Source organism: Sminthopsis crassicaudata, chromosome 1 (assembly GCF_048593235.1).
Source record: "Sminthopsis crassicaudata isolate SCR6 chromosome 1, ASM4859323v1, whole genome shotgun sequence".
Lineage (NCBI taxonomy): Eukaryota > Metazoa > Chordata > Mammalia > Dasyuromorphia > Dasyuridae > Sminthopsis > Sminthopsis crassicaudata.
The window spans coordinates 365,573,107-365,585,892 of NC_133617.1; the positions used below are offsets into that span (position 1 = coordinate 365,573,107).

Below are 12,786 nucleotides of genomic sequence, written 5' to 3' on the forward strand. Positions count from 1 at the left end.
GATTTGTCTAGATATCCATTTCCAGATCTGACAAATAAAGAGGTTGAACTCGATGATTTCTAAGATCTGTTCAGCTCCAAATCCTATTAATCTTCTTTCTCACTTCCCACTCCTAACTTCTTGAGCTTATCCCTCAGTTATTCAGAGAAGATGCTTAAGAAACCCTCACCCCAGACTTCTAGGGTCTACTGATTCATCCCTTACAAAAGGTTAACCTTTTTTTTTTTTTTTAACATAGGCAGGAAAAAAGCATAGTGTGTTCATTGTGATCTTTCTCTTAGAAGTAGTAACTGACTACAGGAATGTGACAAGGAAAAATAGTTTCACCTTGTGTTGATATTCCCATGCATCTACGTGTGTTTGTCTATGCATATGTGGATATGTTCATTCACAGGCCTGACACATCTGGATTTGGCAGCCTTTTCCCATTACTTGATAGAACATTGGGCTAAGTGGTTGGAATTATGAACTTGGCCTATCAGGTAAACACTGGGGAAAAGACCAGTGGAGGAGGTACAGAGTGCAATGCACTGCTGAAGTGAACAGATAGGTTAGATTTCTTTCTTTGGGAATTCTTTCTTTTATCTCCCACCCAGTTGGTGTGTGTGTGTGTGTGTATGTGTGTGTGTGTGTGTGTGTGTGTGTGTGTGTTTGTGGGTATGTTTGCAAGTAGCTGGAGCATAAGGCAGGAAAAGCAGAGGAATCCCAGATTATTGTTCTGTGGCCATGGTTTGGAATCTTCTTAGCAGCTGCCAAGAGGCAAATTAACAGCCAAATGCCTCCATGGGCCTAGTAGGGTGCTGAGTGCTGACTGTGCTCTCTAGAATTGCAGGCGTAGTAGAGGACATATCTCTGACTGTGAAGGAATTTCCTGGAAATCAGCTGGGAAGCTAAGATGTATATTCTTGAAATAGTGGAAAAAGGTATGAAGGACTACTAGTAATCAGCTGTCAAAATGTGTGCTTTGGGAATTCAGAAATGAGAAAGAGAACTTTTCCAAGAGTTGGAGGGATATGAGTGGAATCTTCCTTAAAGAATGAGCAAGATATAATTGGGGAGAAAGTCTGAGAAAGCTGCATGAATTGAAGGTAGAAGTTGTTAGTGGACTTATTTATATTTTAGGAACAGTGATGACATTTAAAGTGTTTCATGAATTACAATCTCCTGGTCAATTAGTGAGCTATGAATTTTGTCTTGTTTCATTTTGATTGATATAAATTTATGATTTTTATTGGTGTGGGAATCCCTTGCCTGTAACTTAAAGTCTTACAATTTCTTATTTGGTGCTCTAAGAAGGTATGACTTGTCCATAGTTACAAAGTTTGTACAAATTATGCAGTGTCAAAAGCAGAACCTGCTTCCAAGACCTTTTTAATTCTACTAGCCCTTTTCTTATTTTTTTGTTTATTACTGGGCCTGTAATTTAATTCTTAAAGGAACTCCCAGATGAGGAACTCCCTCTACCAATGATGTAAGTCTGTATCTATTTCTGCAACTTACAGTCTTAGGGAGTTGTCTGGGGTGCCAAAACTTTAATTGACTTGTTTGGGATCATGTAACACATATGTATCAGAAGTAAACCTTGAGCCCAGGTCTTCCTGTCTCAAGCTCCAAACTCTCTAACCTGTATACCAAGACTATCAATGATTTGTAAATAAACATTTCAGTTTATGATGGCATCCCCATGAATAAAGGTACCCTAATTCAATCCCCATTTAAAGTGAAGAATACTTCTGTAATGAAGTCATCCTTATCTGTCATCTTTCCCAGACAATTCCAATCAATTAATCTATTTTGAATCTTCAGACTTCTGTTCTTTTGAGTATACTTAAAGTGGGAACTACTTATATGTGGAAAAATCTGTTATGATGTAGTATGATGTGGTATATAACATCTTGAACCCTAAGGCAGCTTAGTTTCCAGGAATTATTCATGTTTCCCTCTCATGCATAGTCACCAAGCATGACATAGGAAGTTCTAGGAATTTAGTTGTGGCTTTGAAATGGTTCCTAGATTATAGAAGAGGCCTTGAAAAAGTTAGAAATAGCAGCTTCAGGTGATACTATCCCTGGGGTTAGATAGAAAATATTGATAAGATAGGAAAAGCTCTGAAATCTGTTGCCAAATTTTCTTTTTGTTTTTACTTTCTTTTGATAAAATTATTGTCAAAAAGAAATGGACAAATGAGTAGCTCAGGGTCTGAATTAACTTGAAATTATTGATTCATTCTAAGAATTGGAAGAGACCTGATCTATCATCTAATTCAGCCTTGAAAACAAGGCAGGAATCCTTTATACCAGCGGTGTCATGCTATCTATCACACTTCATAGTAGGACTGATCCAGCTTCCAGGGTAACTGGGAAATATTAAACAAAATACACAAAAATACAATAGATCATAGAAAATGTTAATATGCGGTTTTCTGAATCCTTATGTGGCCAGAAGAGATTCTTATGTTTGATTTCATGGCCTTTAAGTTTGACTTCTTCTAATACTTCATTGCTATGGATTCATTCTACTTTCCGTTTGAATAATTCCAATTATAGGGAACTCCCACCCTTTCAGCACAACAGTCTATTAAACTTACAGATAGTCCTTTTGGTAGAATTGCCCATTTTTGATGGGGTGGTGATTGGTACAAAGACACTGCCTTCTTACCAAGCTTAGATAGTTCCAGAATCCGATAAGTATTTCAATGTCTGTAGGGAATCTGAGAGATGGTGAAGTCTACAAAACTTTCCTGACATCCCTAAAAGCCCCCTTACTGCTAAGAGTTGCTTGATAATACTAATGGGGAGAAAATCTGAAAATCTTTCCTTATTTCAGTGAATGAATGCTTTTCAGATATAATTAAGCATTTCCCTAAATAAGAAATATTTACCAGTCAAGTCTTTAAGTCTAAAACAGATTTAAAACCTAAGAAACCCATGGGATGACAGTCTTTGCTACTACTAAGATGGTTTAAATATGTCAGACCCTAAGTAGAGAAGATGAACAAAATGACCTTTTGAGGTTTCTTCTAGCTTCTTGCCTTAGGACTCTCTAAAACTACTGCCAAGTGAAAGCTTTTTTGAGTAGGCACTTTAAAATTATGGGTGGGGAAGAAAAGGAAGGCCAAGACACTGGACTAGGGGATTATATGATTTAGCTCAACTATTTCTAGTATGGGTGATACCCAAATGTTTTTTGTCTCTCTACCAGGAACAAATGAAAGAGGAGAAATCCTGTATAACTATCCTTAGCTCTTTGGACTGCTTATATGTGGTATGATTTTATGTAGAGAATAAGGAGAGAAACAAATTTGTGTCTTCATATCGCAGTGAAGTAGATATCTGTTCTTATAAAAAACAGCATATCTTAAATTCATTTCAGTTATTAAAAAAAAAAAACAACAATCTCCGTGTTATATGCTCAACAATTTTGTGCTGAACTTTTTTTCTCTCTATTTCACAGCCTGAAATCTAAACTTTACATTGCTTTGAAGAAGTAAAGGGGAAAGGTCAGATAGAATGTTCTTCCTTCAAATGGAATAGCTTTTGAGAAGGGGAGGCATTGAGGTAGAGCTAAGTTAACCAGCCTGTGCACAATTTACTGAAGGTCAAGGGGTAGATGTGGAAAGCCAGAATAAAATAAACACTTATATTAACCTTGTTACACCGGAATATCACCACTTCAAACTTCTCTTCTGTTGAGGTTGGGGTTTTAGATGTGGCAATACCAGCTTCAATGTCTATAAAAAAATTCTCCAACTTGGAGTATTACTTCCTTCTATCTTTCAACTCCTGGTAGAAGAAATCAGTGAAAATCAGTTAAAAAACAAAACAAAACAAAACAAACAAAGAAAAAACAAACAAAAAACCCCAGAAGAAATCAGTAAAAATTAAAATTTGTTATTTTTTTCTCTTTCACTTCTCTTCTTTTTTTTTCCCTCAAGGGTTGTGGAGAATTCAGTATGGCTTCTCTTAATCTCTTTTCTAAGGCTTTAGGTGGGATGGGGTAGGCTCATAGTTTCTATAGAATTCTTGGTTTATCATGCCTTAACTGCTGACTTTTTCTCTCTGTTTCTCAGTTGTAGATCTGGTCACTTCTGAACATCTTGCCGTGTCTGGACCCCTGGGACTCTGAACACAGTAGAAGGACATTTTTGTTTCGGAGACTTTGGGTGTTTTCTCCTCTCTTTAGTTCCCTTCCCCCTTCCCTTTCCCCTCCCCCCTCCTGAGAACTCCTGTGGGGCTGTTGGATTGTCATGGAGTCCAGGGAGATTTTAAGCAGCTCCCGCCAAAGGGGGGGTGAGAACGAGTTCCTGTCTGTCACTTCAGCCAAACCCCCAGGCACTCCAAGCTGTGCAGGAGAATCTTTGCTCCCTGCCCCAGGATCTGGAAAAGGGATCCCAGCAGGGGGAGAGCGGATGGAACCGGAGGAAGAAGATGAGCTGGGTTCTGGACGGGATGTGGATTCCAACTCTAATGCAGACAGTGAGAAATGGGTGGCAGGAGATGGCCTTGAAGAGCAGGAATTTTCTATCAAGGAGGCTAATTTCACAGAGGGGAGCCTGAAACTTAAGATCCAGACCACTAAGAGGGCTAAGAAGCCTCCCAAGAACCTGGAGAACTATATTTGCCCACCTGAGATTAAGATCACCATCAAGCAATCTGGAGACCAGAAGCTTTCACGTGCTGGGAAAAATAATAAAGCCACCAAGGATGAGGAGCGAAGCCACTCAAAAAAAAAGGTAAGGACTCATATATGTCTTATTGCTCATGTATTTTCCAAGGGTTGGCTAGCCACTGCTTATACTTTTTCAAACATAAACCTTAGGGTTTGTACAGATAAGACCTATTTTTAATCAAGGCCCAAAAGGGAAAGGAGTTGTTCTTCCTTGAATTGTCTTTTCTATGTATTTCTTACCCACCTTTCTCTATGAAGATTACACAAAGATCTGATAGCACTATCACCTTGTTGTTGGAAGGTCTGATAACAGAGCTTCTGTCCCTTGTCAGCCTCAAATGACTGTGTCAGTTTTATGTAATATGTCTTTGATTGTAACTGGAAGTGAGGTCTTCTGATACAGTGATCAGAATGCAGACAAAGAAACTGTGAAATTTCAGTTCAATAGAACATTTAATTCAAGGTGAGATTGGAGTTAAGGGAGTTCTGGTGAAGTGAATTTTCTGGTTAACTGAGTTTATTTCAATCTTTATTATTGAGAATCACTCTTTACATTTTCTGGGTAGCTCTCTATATTAAGCCTACAGTCTTAGTAACGTAGTTCCTGGGTAAGGTTAGTCTGGTGATCTTTCATGGTCTTAGGTTGGTACTTTTGAACATCAAGGTGATGATTTCTAAGAATGAAGATGGATATAATGAGAAGGTAGGATAGTCTACTGACTTTCCCAATGCCCTAACTCTGGGATATAACTTGAGCTTGGGTTTTAAAACTAAATTATAGGTATGCATATATTTTTTTCCCTTAAAGGGCAGCAACTGTAGGAGTTTCGGTTGAATGGTTCCAGTTAGGTAAATTCCACTTAATAGAGGTTTCACTGTGCTTGGCATGGATTTGTAGAAGTTACAATAATATATATTATTAGATAATAATTTCTATTATAACAACAGCCATCTGAACCAAGATTGCCATCCACTTCCTTTTTTAAAAGTACATTTTAATATTTTTTTTGTTTTTATATCATCTGTGCTACTTTCTGTATCTTTGCTTTTCTCCTTCCCCAGAAAGCCATTTCATAAAACAAATAATTTTATCATTATCCATTCCTGGCTTCCTTGTGGTTATCATTGTTTCTGACAGACACTTAGAATACCATGTAGGTCAAGAGCTCATTCTCTGCTCCATCTCCACCTATACTTGGAGTCTTCATTGTCTGGTGATTGAGAATACTAGAAGAGATAAGTGTCCCTACCTAACTAGGTTCTAAGGGAATCTTTTTATAGTCTGGGGTGTACCTATAAACAATCTTGACCTCATTGGTTCTTTGGTTTCCAGGTAGCACTTTATAATACTGATCCTACTGCCTAGTTAAGAATTACTTATTTCTTTAGTTTAAATCTGGTATTTCCAATGCTTGAGCTTATTGCTAGATTGATGCATTTTAAAATCAAGAGAACTTGAATCTTTAAATTCTATGAGTACAAAGGATCCTTGAGAATTATTACTTCATACCCACAGCTTAAAAGTGTCACTTTTCTCTTTTATCAGGTCTTTTTGATCATTTCTAGATTCTCTTTGTATGAAAATACAATCTCTCTCTCTCTCTCTCTCTCTCTCTCTCTCTCTCTCTCTCTCTCTCTCTCTCTCTCTCTCACACACACACACACACACACACACACACACAAATCAAAGGGGGTCTCAACCATTTTGAAAACTTTCTAGAATCATGAATGATTCCATAGGAGATCCTTTAAAAATGCATATCTGCTCTGGATTTGGAATTTCATGATGATGTAAATGTGCACCACTGACTCTACTGCTTTGTTGTAACTCTATCATGTTAGGTGGGGATCATGTAAACAAATGCCTCTGTCTGTTTCCCTTTATTCCCAGAGAAATGGAAGGATTTGAATAGCTGCCCACGGAACAGCCATCACCTGTTTCTTTTGGATTAAAAAACAAAACAAAAAAAAAAACAAAAAACAATTCTCTAAATTCTCTATCCTGGGGAAAGCCCCAACAATTCCTTGTGGTTTAATAGATACCTCTTCTGCCTTCTTTAAAGCCAAAAGAATTGCCCCTAAGATTCCCTTGTGCCTGTTGGAATGCTTCAGAGTACCTCAGGCTATCCCTTGGAATCCATGCCTTGGGACTGATTCCACTGATGACAATGCCAGCAAGTGCTGCGTGGCATTCATTTGCATATGCCAGTGCTCAGGCAAACCAGTTTCCTTCATGGAGTTGGGCACCCTCCTCTAAATGCTGGTGAGTCTTAATTGAATCTAAGATGAATTTCCTTATCTGTGGTGCATTGTGCTAATTCTGATGTGTGACCAGACAAAGGAGAGCTTCAGCACTTAGCAGGGACTAGAAGGACTGGGGAGCAGCAGGAATTTAGTGCAAAATACTGGATCATGCCAACATCAGGACAAGGGCTTCTTACACAAGATAGAGGATCATTTGGGACTTGGTTCTTATCATACTTTTCAATCTGGCTTTTTTTTTTTTTTTTTTTTTTTTTTTTAACCCTGTGCCTGAATTTTTTTATTCCTAGAGAAGGGAAAGCATAAAGACAGCTGATAGGGTTATCTGTGGGGTGGGTGAGCTGCTAGTCTAATTTCCATAACATTGTGACCAGACTATTTGAAGGATGATGGAAGCCATTTCTGTGTGAGTGCATGCTTAGGCAGTGGGCCCAGTGTTAGTTACCATTAAACATTTTCAATTGATATGCTTTGAAAATATATATTTAAAAAACAAAGAAGCATAAACAAAACTAGCAGGGAAGGGACTAGATAGGATATTAAAAAGGTGAAAAACAAACTGATATCTGTGAATTTAAAAGCTCAAATTTTCATTTTTGTACAAAAATTGTGATGTTAGTTCTTTGTATAGAGAAAAGGAACTGGATTTCTCAACAGTCCTCATCTCTTCTTTTCTCCTCTTTTCTTTTTCCCCCCCCTACAATCTCTCTTTAGACTCAGATCCATAACATAATGGTCTTTTTCATGTAGACCTTGTTTTTACTGCATAGCTTTGGATTGACTTGTATAGTTCTAACTTACACTTAATTCTAAAGTCAACACTTCCTTCCCAAAAAAGACCATTTTGGGGCAGGTTTGGTTAATTAATTTAGTTAAAATTAACAATTTATTGCAGTGAAATTAATTCTGAACTTAAATCAAAGGACCTGAGTTCAAATTTTGGCTATATTAATTATTACCTTGGACAAATTAGACCTCTATTTTCTCATTTGTAATAATGAGGGGGTTGAATAAATGACTTCTAAGGTCTCTTTAAGTTCTGAGTCTATGATCGCACAATCCTTAGAGACAGCCAAAGTCATAACTGGTTTGCCATTACTTTAATTCAGTAAGAAGAAAATTGTTGAAGCATGAGTGACAAATATTCTAGCAAACTGAATGAACTACCATGTACATTCTCCCAGTTAAGTCCATTATAGATATAAACTTGTGTTAAAAGCTTTCTTGCCACAATTCAATCCTAAAGCATGACCTGTCAAACAGAATTAGATTTACCTACAGGTGGGTTTATGGGGAAAGAAAAGTGAGAAAAAAAAAGTGCAAGGAAAAGAAGAGGAAGTGAGGATTTTATAATTTCCAAGAAGTGTCTCTTTTGCATGAAAATTTCACTTCATCCTTACAAGTTCCCTGTGAATCAAGTGCATTTTACAATCAAGAAAACTGAGACAGATGGAGGTAAAGCAATTTGTCCAGAGTCACACAGGTTGTGTCTCAATCTGGATTTGAATTCAGATCTTTTTTTGGGGGGTGGGGGGAGTGAGGGGAGGTAATTGGGATCAAATGACTTAGCCTAGGTCACACAACTAGTAAATGTTAAATGTCTGAGGCCCGATTTGAAGTCAGGTCTTCTTAACTTCAGGGCTAGTGCTCTATCCACTGCACCATCTAACTGTCCCATGAACTCAGATTGTCATGACTCTTAGTGGAGCAATCAAAGAGAAGGACCCCTCAAGAGGACAAAACATCATAACTGTAGACCTAGAACCTTAGAAGACATGTAGTCCAACCCCAAATTTTAAAAATGAGGAAACTGGGGACCAAGTAGGTTAAATGACATATAAGGCAGTATTTGAATGCAGCAAGTCTTTTTCTGATGATGATGATGATGATTAGCTCATGCCCTTTTTACTGTAGTATGCTAGCTCCAATGGGATCTGAAAAGTTTACCTGTAGAGTTTTAAAGTCTTCATTGACTATAAAATTTTACCTCAGGCTAGTCTTATATCCAGACTTGTATTTATGAGATTATTTTCTGTATCATTTTCTAGATAGGTTACTTTTCAGTTCAGCAGAAGTTGAGCATAAAGTCAAGTTTTAGATTTTGTTAATTTGATTACATTTCTGGGGACTAGTTAGGATTAGACTTTCTTGATGATATAATACTGTGAGATGCTTCTAGCCATTTTTGTTTATAGAAGTCTTCTTTTTCATCCCCTAGAGCCCACTTTGCTTGTTAAAGTATCAATATAAATAATAGGATTTGAGTAATGAAAACTTGGAAGCAACTTTACAAAGACTTTGACATGAAAAGTCTGAACAGTGCCAGCATGATCCAGAGAAGACTTTCAAATAGGTCTTATTTACCTTGAGTGTTCTGGCTGGCAAGCAAACCCTAGCCTTTTCTTCTACCTTGAGATGATTCAGAAGTTGCTGTAGATTCCATAACTTACAGAAATACAGTCATGTTAGATTAAAAAGAGCAAAGATTTAAAAGTTCTAGTTCTCACTCTGCCACAAACTTGTAGGAATGTAGGTAATATCTCAGGAGTCTCAATTTCCCTAAGTATCATTATTTCAATAGAATACTGATTTGATTTTATTTTTTGACATGGGTTCTTCCTCTCTCTCTGCAGATAACAATTGATGAACTAAAAATCCTTTATTATATTCCTATTACATTCTAGATATCTAGAAGTAAAAAGACAAGAGTAAAGCAATATGTGCTTCAGAGGAGCAGCATATGATAGGATTCCCTTTTTGCTTTTTAATAGGTTAACTTCATGAATTGCTATGACCAGAAATGTTTCTGACTTGAAGATCTCATGCCTTCTGAGGAGAGGCCTATCTTCATTTTTATAGGATGGCCTTTCCGACATTCTCTGCCTCTGCATCTTCTTAGGCCCAGATTCAAAATCTTTATGATTTGATCTAGGATCTGCTATATTCTGTATTTGGCTGCCATTTGAGAATACAGGATTGTGTCCATGCTACAGTGAATTATCAGAAGATGACTTTGGGATGTAGAGGAAGAAAATTGAAAAGTTACTGAAAATTTTTGAACAGAGTAATGAGATGGTCCAAGTCATACTTGAGAAAGACTCAGCTGGTAGTGGGTGTAGATTGGGTTGAAACGGGAAAGGTGGGAGATTTAGAGACCAATTATGGCATTGTTTCAGTCATCTGGCTATGAGATGATTAAGACCTAGTCTAGTCAATAGGAACCAGAAAGAGAAATTTCTTTTTTCCTTTTGGCCTTGTGCAAAAAACTGTCTCTTCAGAGGAAAATGTATGCATAGCACACTTTTAAATTAAATTTATATCATTAAAATATTATTTTTCTTTACTTTCTTAAATTGGGACAATCAGTGAAATAATAAATAAATGAATGGATGAATAGATGAACAAATAAATAAATAAAGCCCTGATATGTAGCATTTGCTGATTTCTAAGGAATAAATGTTCATACTGAAAATTTAGCAAGTTTCTTGAAATTATTTGAGATGACTCTAGCACACCCCAAGTTCTCTCCTAGATTGCACTGCTTCTCAGCGTCCACTTCCTTTGACCTTAACTCTCCTTACAGTTTTCTCTGCCATATTGGGTAACATGTTTGCGTCCCAGTACTTCTCTGAGAATTGCCAACCCTCTCTGTTTTACTCACTTTGGAGATCATACATTTATAGAATCATAGAATATAAGGAGCCTCTGTGGTCATCTATTTCAATCTCCACCTGAAGCACTTTTCTTTCATTAGGCACAAGCAGACACACACAGGGAGATGCCTAGATGCTACTCATTTAGCTGGAAGTTTCCATCAATTCAAATCTTTAGGGAAGTATCACATGGATTCTTTGAATAAGCTTCTTTCTTTTCAGTTCCATCAGCCCTTTCCCTATTTGGATGCATCTCACTATCATTTCTTTGCAAGATGCTGGTTTTCTTCTTTTATTTATTTATTTTATCCCCAGAGGATTTCTCTTTTTCTTCAGTTTTATATTCCTTGTACTGTATCTCCCACCTCCTTCCACTTACAGTAATTGGAAAGTTTTTTTTTTTTCATTCTCTTATAGTTAAAATGTCAGGTTGTCTTATAGGAATGACTTTGGGGGGAGGGAAAGATATGTTTCTGATTGGTAATCTAGTATAGTGGAAACAACTCTGGATTGGAAATCAGAATTTTGGTTCTAGCCTAGACTAGGGATAGTAAGTAAATAAATGGTCTAAGATAAATCACCTTTCCTTGGCCTCCATTTTCTTGTCTGTAATAAGGTGGGATGGGGCAAGTATTGAACCAATATGGTTTCTAAGGTTATCTGATTTCAAACATTTTCTGATTTTATGCATTGTGAAGGCTCATTTTATATGGGTAAGTTATTTCTTTGCCCATTGTCTCTTCTTTTTCCCCAGAGAGTCAGTAAGTAGTTATTGTTATGAAGCAAATAGTAGCGAGGATCCTTATGGTACCCAGACTAATTTATTCCTACATTTGGACAATATTTGCCATCAGTCAACAAGTACTGCTATAAGTTAAGCATCATGCTAGACACTGAGGGAATGCAAAGAGAAAATTTAAATAAGATCTACTCTCAATGAATTTAGATTCTATGCGGAAATTCACTGCTTTGAAAAAGTTCTTCATTCTTAACTTGGGCTCTAGACATCTTCCATCTACCAGATACACTGGTATTTGAGTTCTTTTTATTACTGGTTAGAAGACATGGTCTATAGAGCATTAGATCTATAGTCAGAAACATTTAGCAGACAATTACTAGCTATATGACCTAGTTTGCCTCAGTTCTTTTATTTGTAAAGCAAACTGGAGAAGAAAATAGCAAAGCACTCCAGTATCTTTATCAAGAAAACCCCAAATGAAGTCACAAAGATCTGGACATGGCTGAAAAACATGTGGAAGGGTTGGGAAAGACCTGTAGTAGAATAGGAAGAAAAGAGAAATTCTTCCACCTTCTGTGCAACTTTTTTCAAAAGAGAACTCAGCCTTGGGTTTGGACCTACTGCAACATCATTTTTGTAGTAAAAGTACAAGCTCTATTAATGAAGAACCCAAATTTTCCCATTCCTTTCAGATCCTTGGTTCATTTGCATAAAATTAACTCTGGGCCTTAGAGCAAATAATATTTTTGCAAAAGAGACAACTTTTCAATGTCCCTTTGGATGCCCTTAATACTGATACTTATGTTTCAAAATTTAACTGAAATTTTATCTCTAACAGGAAGTCTTCATCTCTAATGCATCTTGATGAAGGAAAACATAATTGATTTGGAATCAGGACCTGGTTTCAAATTCTAGTTATTAATCTCTTTGGACCCCTTTTTTCTCATTAGCAAAAGAAAAAGTCTTAGAAAAGATGTCCTATAAGCTTCCTTCTAGCTTCCATTTGTGACTATCTCAGCCCCTGGTTACCTCTATTTTCTCCAAACTCTCATGTATTTTTTTTAATTATCTATACTGCTCATGTTGGTGCATAATCATAGGATCACTGCATGTAGAGATGGAAAGGACCTTAAGGATCATCTTGTTGGAATCTTAGTCAGGTGAAATGATTTTTCCAGAATCATCAAAGGCAGGAAGACACAGAAATACCTGGGATGTGACCCTAGATCCTCTATTAAGGATCTTTTAAGAATGTTCCTTTAAAGCCAGACCTAAAGGCAATCTCCTCCACTAAGCCTCCTCTAATCTTCCTTGGAAGTAATGGCCATCTTCATCTGGCCTCATATAATCTTCTTTTCTACCTCTTGAATACACTTTTCAAGTGGTGTTGTGAATCATAATTTCCAACTATGTGCCTTATTAACTTATTAGTTCTTAACTCCTTAAGGGCAGAAACTGTGCCTT

The 12,786-nt window shown here is 37.0% G+C and overlaps 1 protein-coding gene across 8 annotated transcripts in view; it reads left to right on the forward strand.

The window, feature by feature from the left end:
* Window positions 1-12,786, forward strand: part of SETBP1 (SET binding protein 1) — a 468,541-nt gene that overhangs the window by 16,319 nt on the left and 439,436 nt on the right. For 7 of the 8 annotated variants that reach the window (XM_074279242.1, XM_074279248.1, XM_074279246.1 and 4 more), the window contains exon 2: window positions 4,070-4,732. In XM_074279242.1, the coding sequence (XP_074135343.1) occupies window positions 4,247-4,732 (486 nt within the window). In that variant the 5' untranslated portion in view covers window positions 4,070-4,246. Of the gene's footprint in view, window positions 1-273; window positions 3,265-4,069; window positions 4,733-12,786 lie in introns of those variants that run through there. The other variant, XM_074279244.1, reaches the window with a different exon arrangement.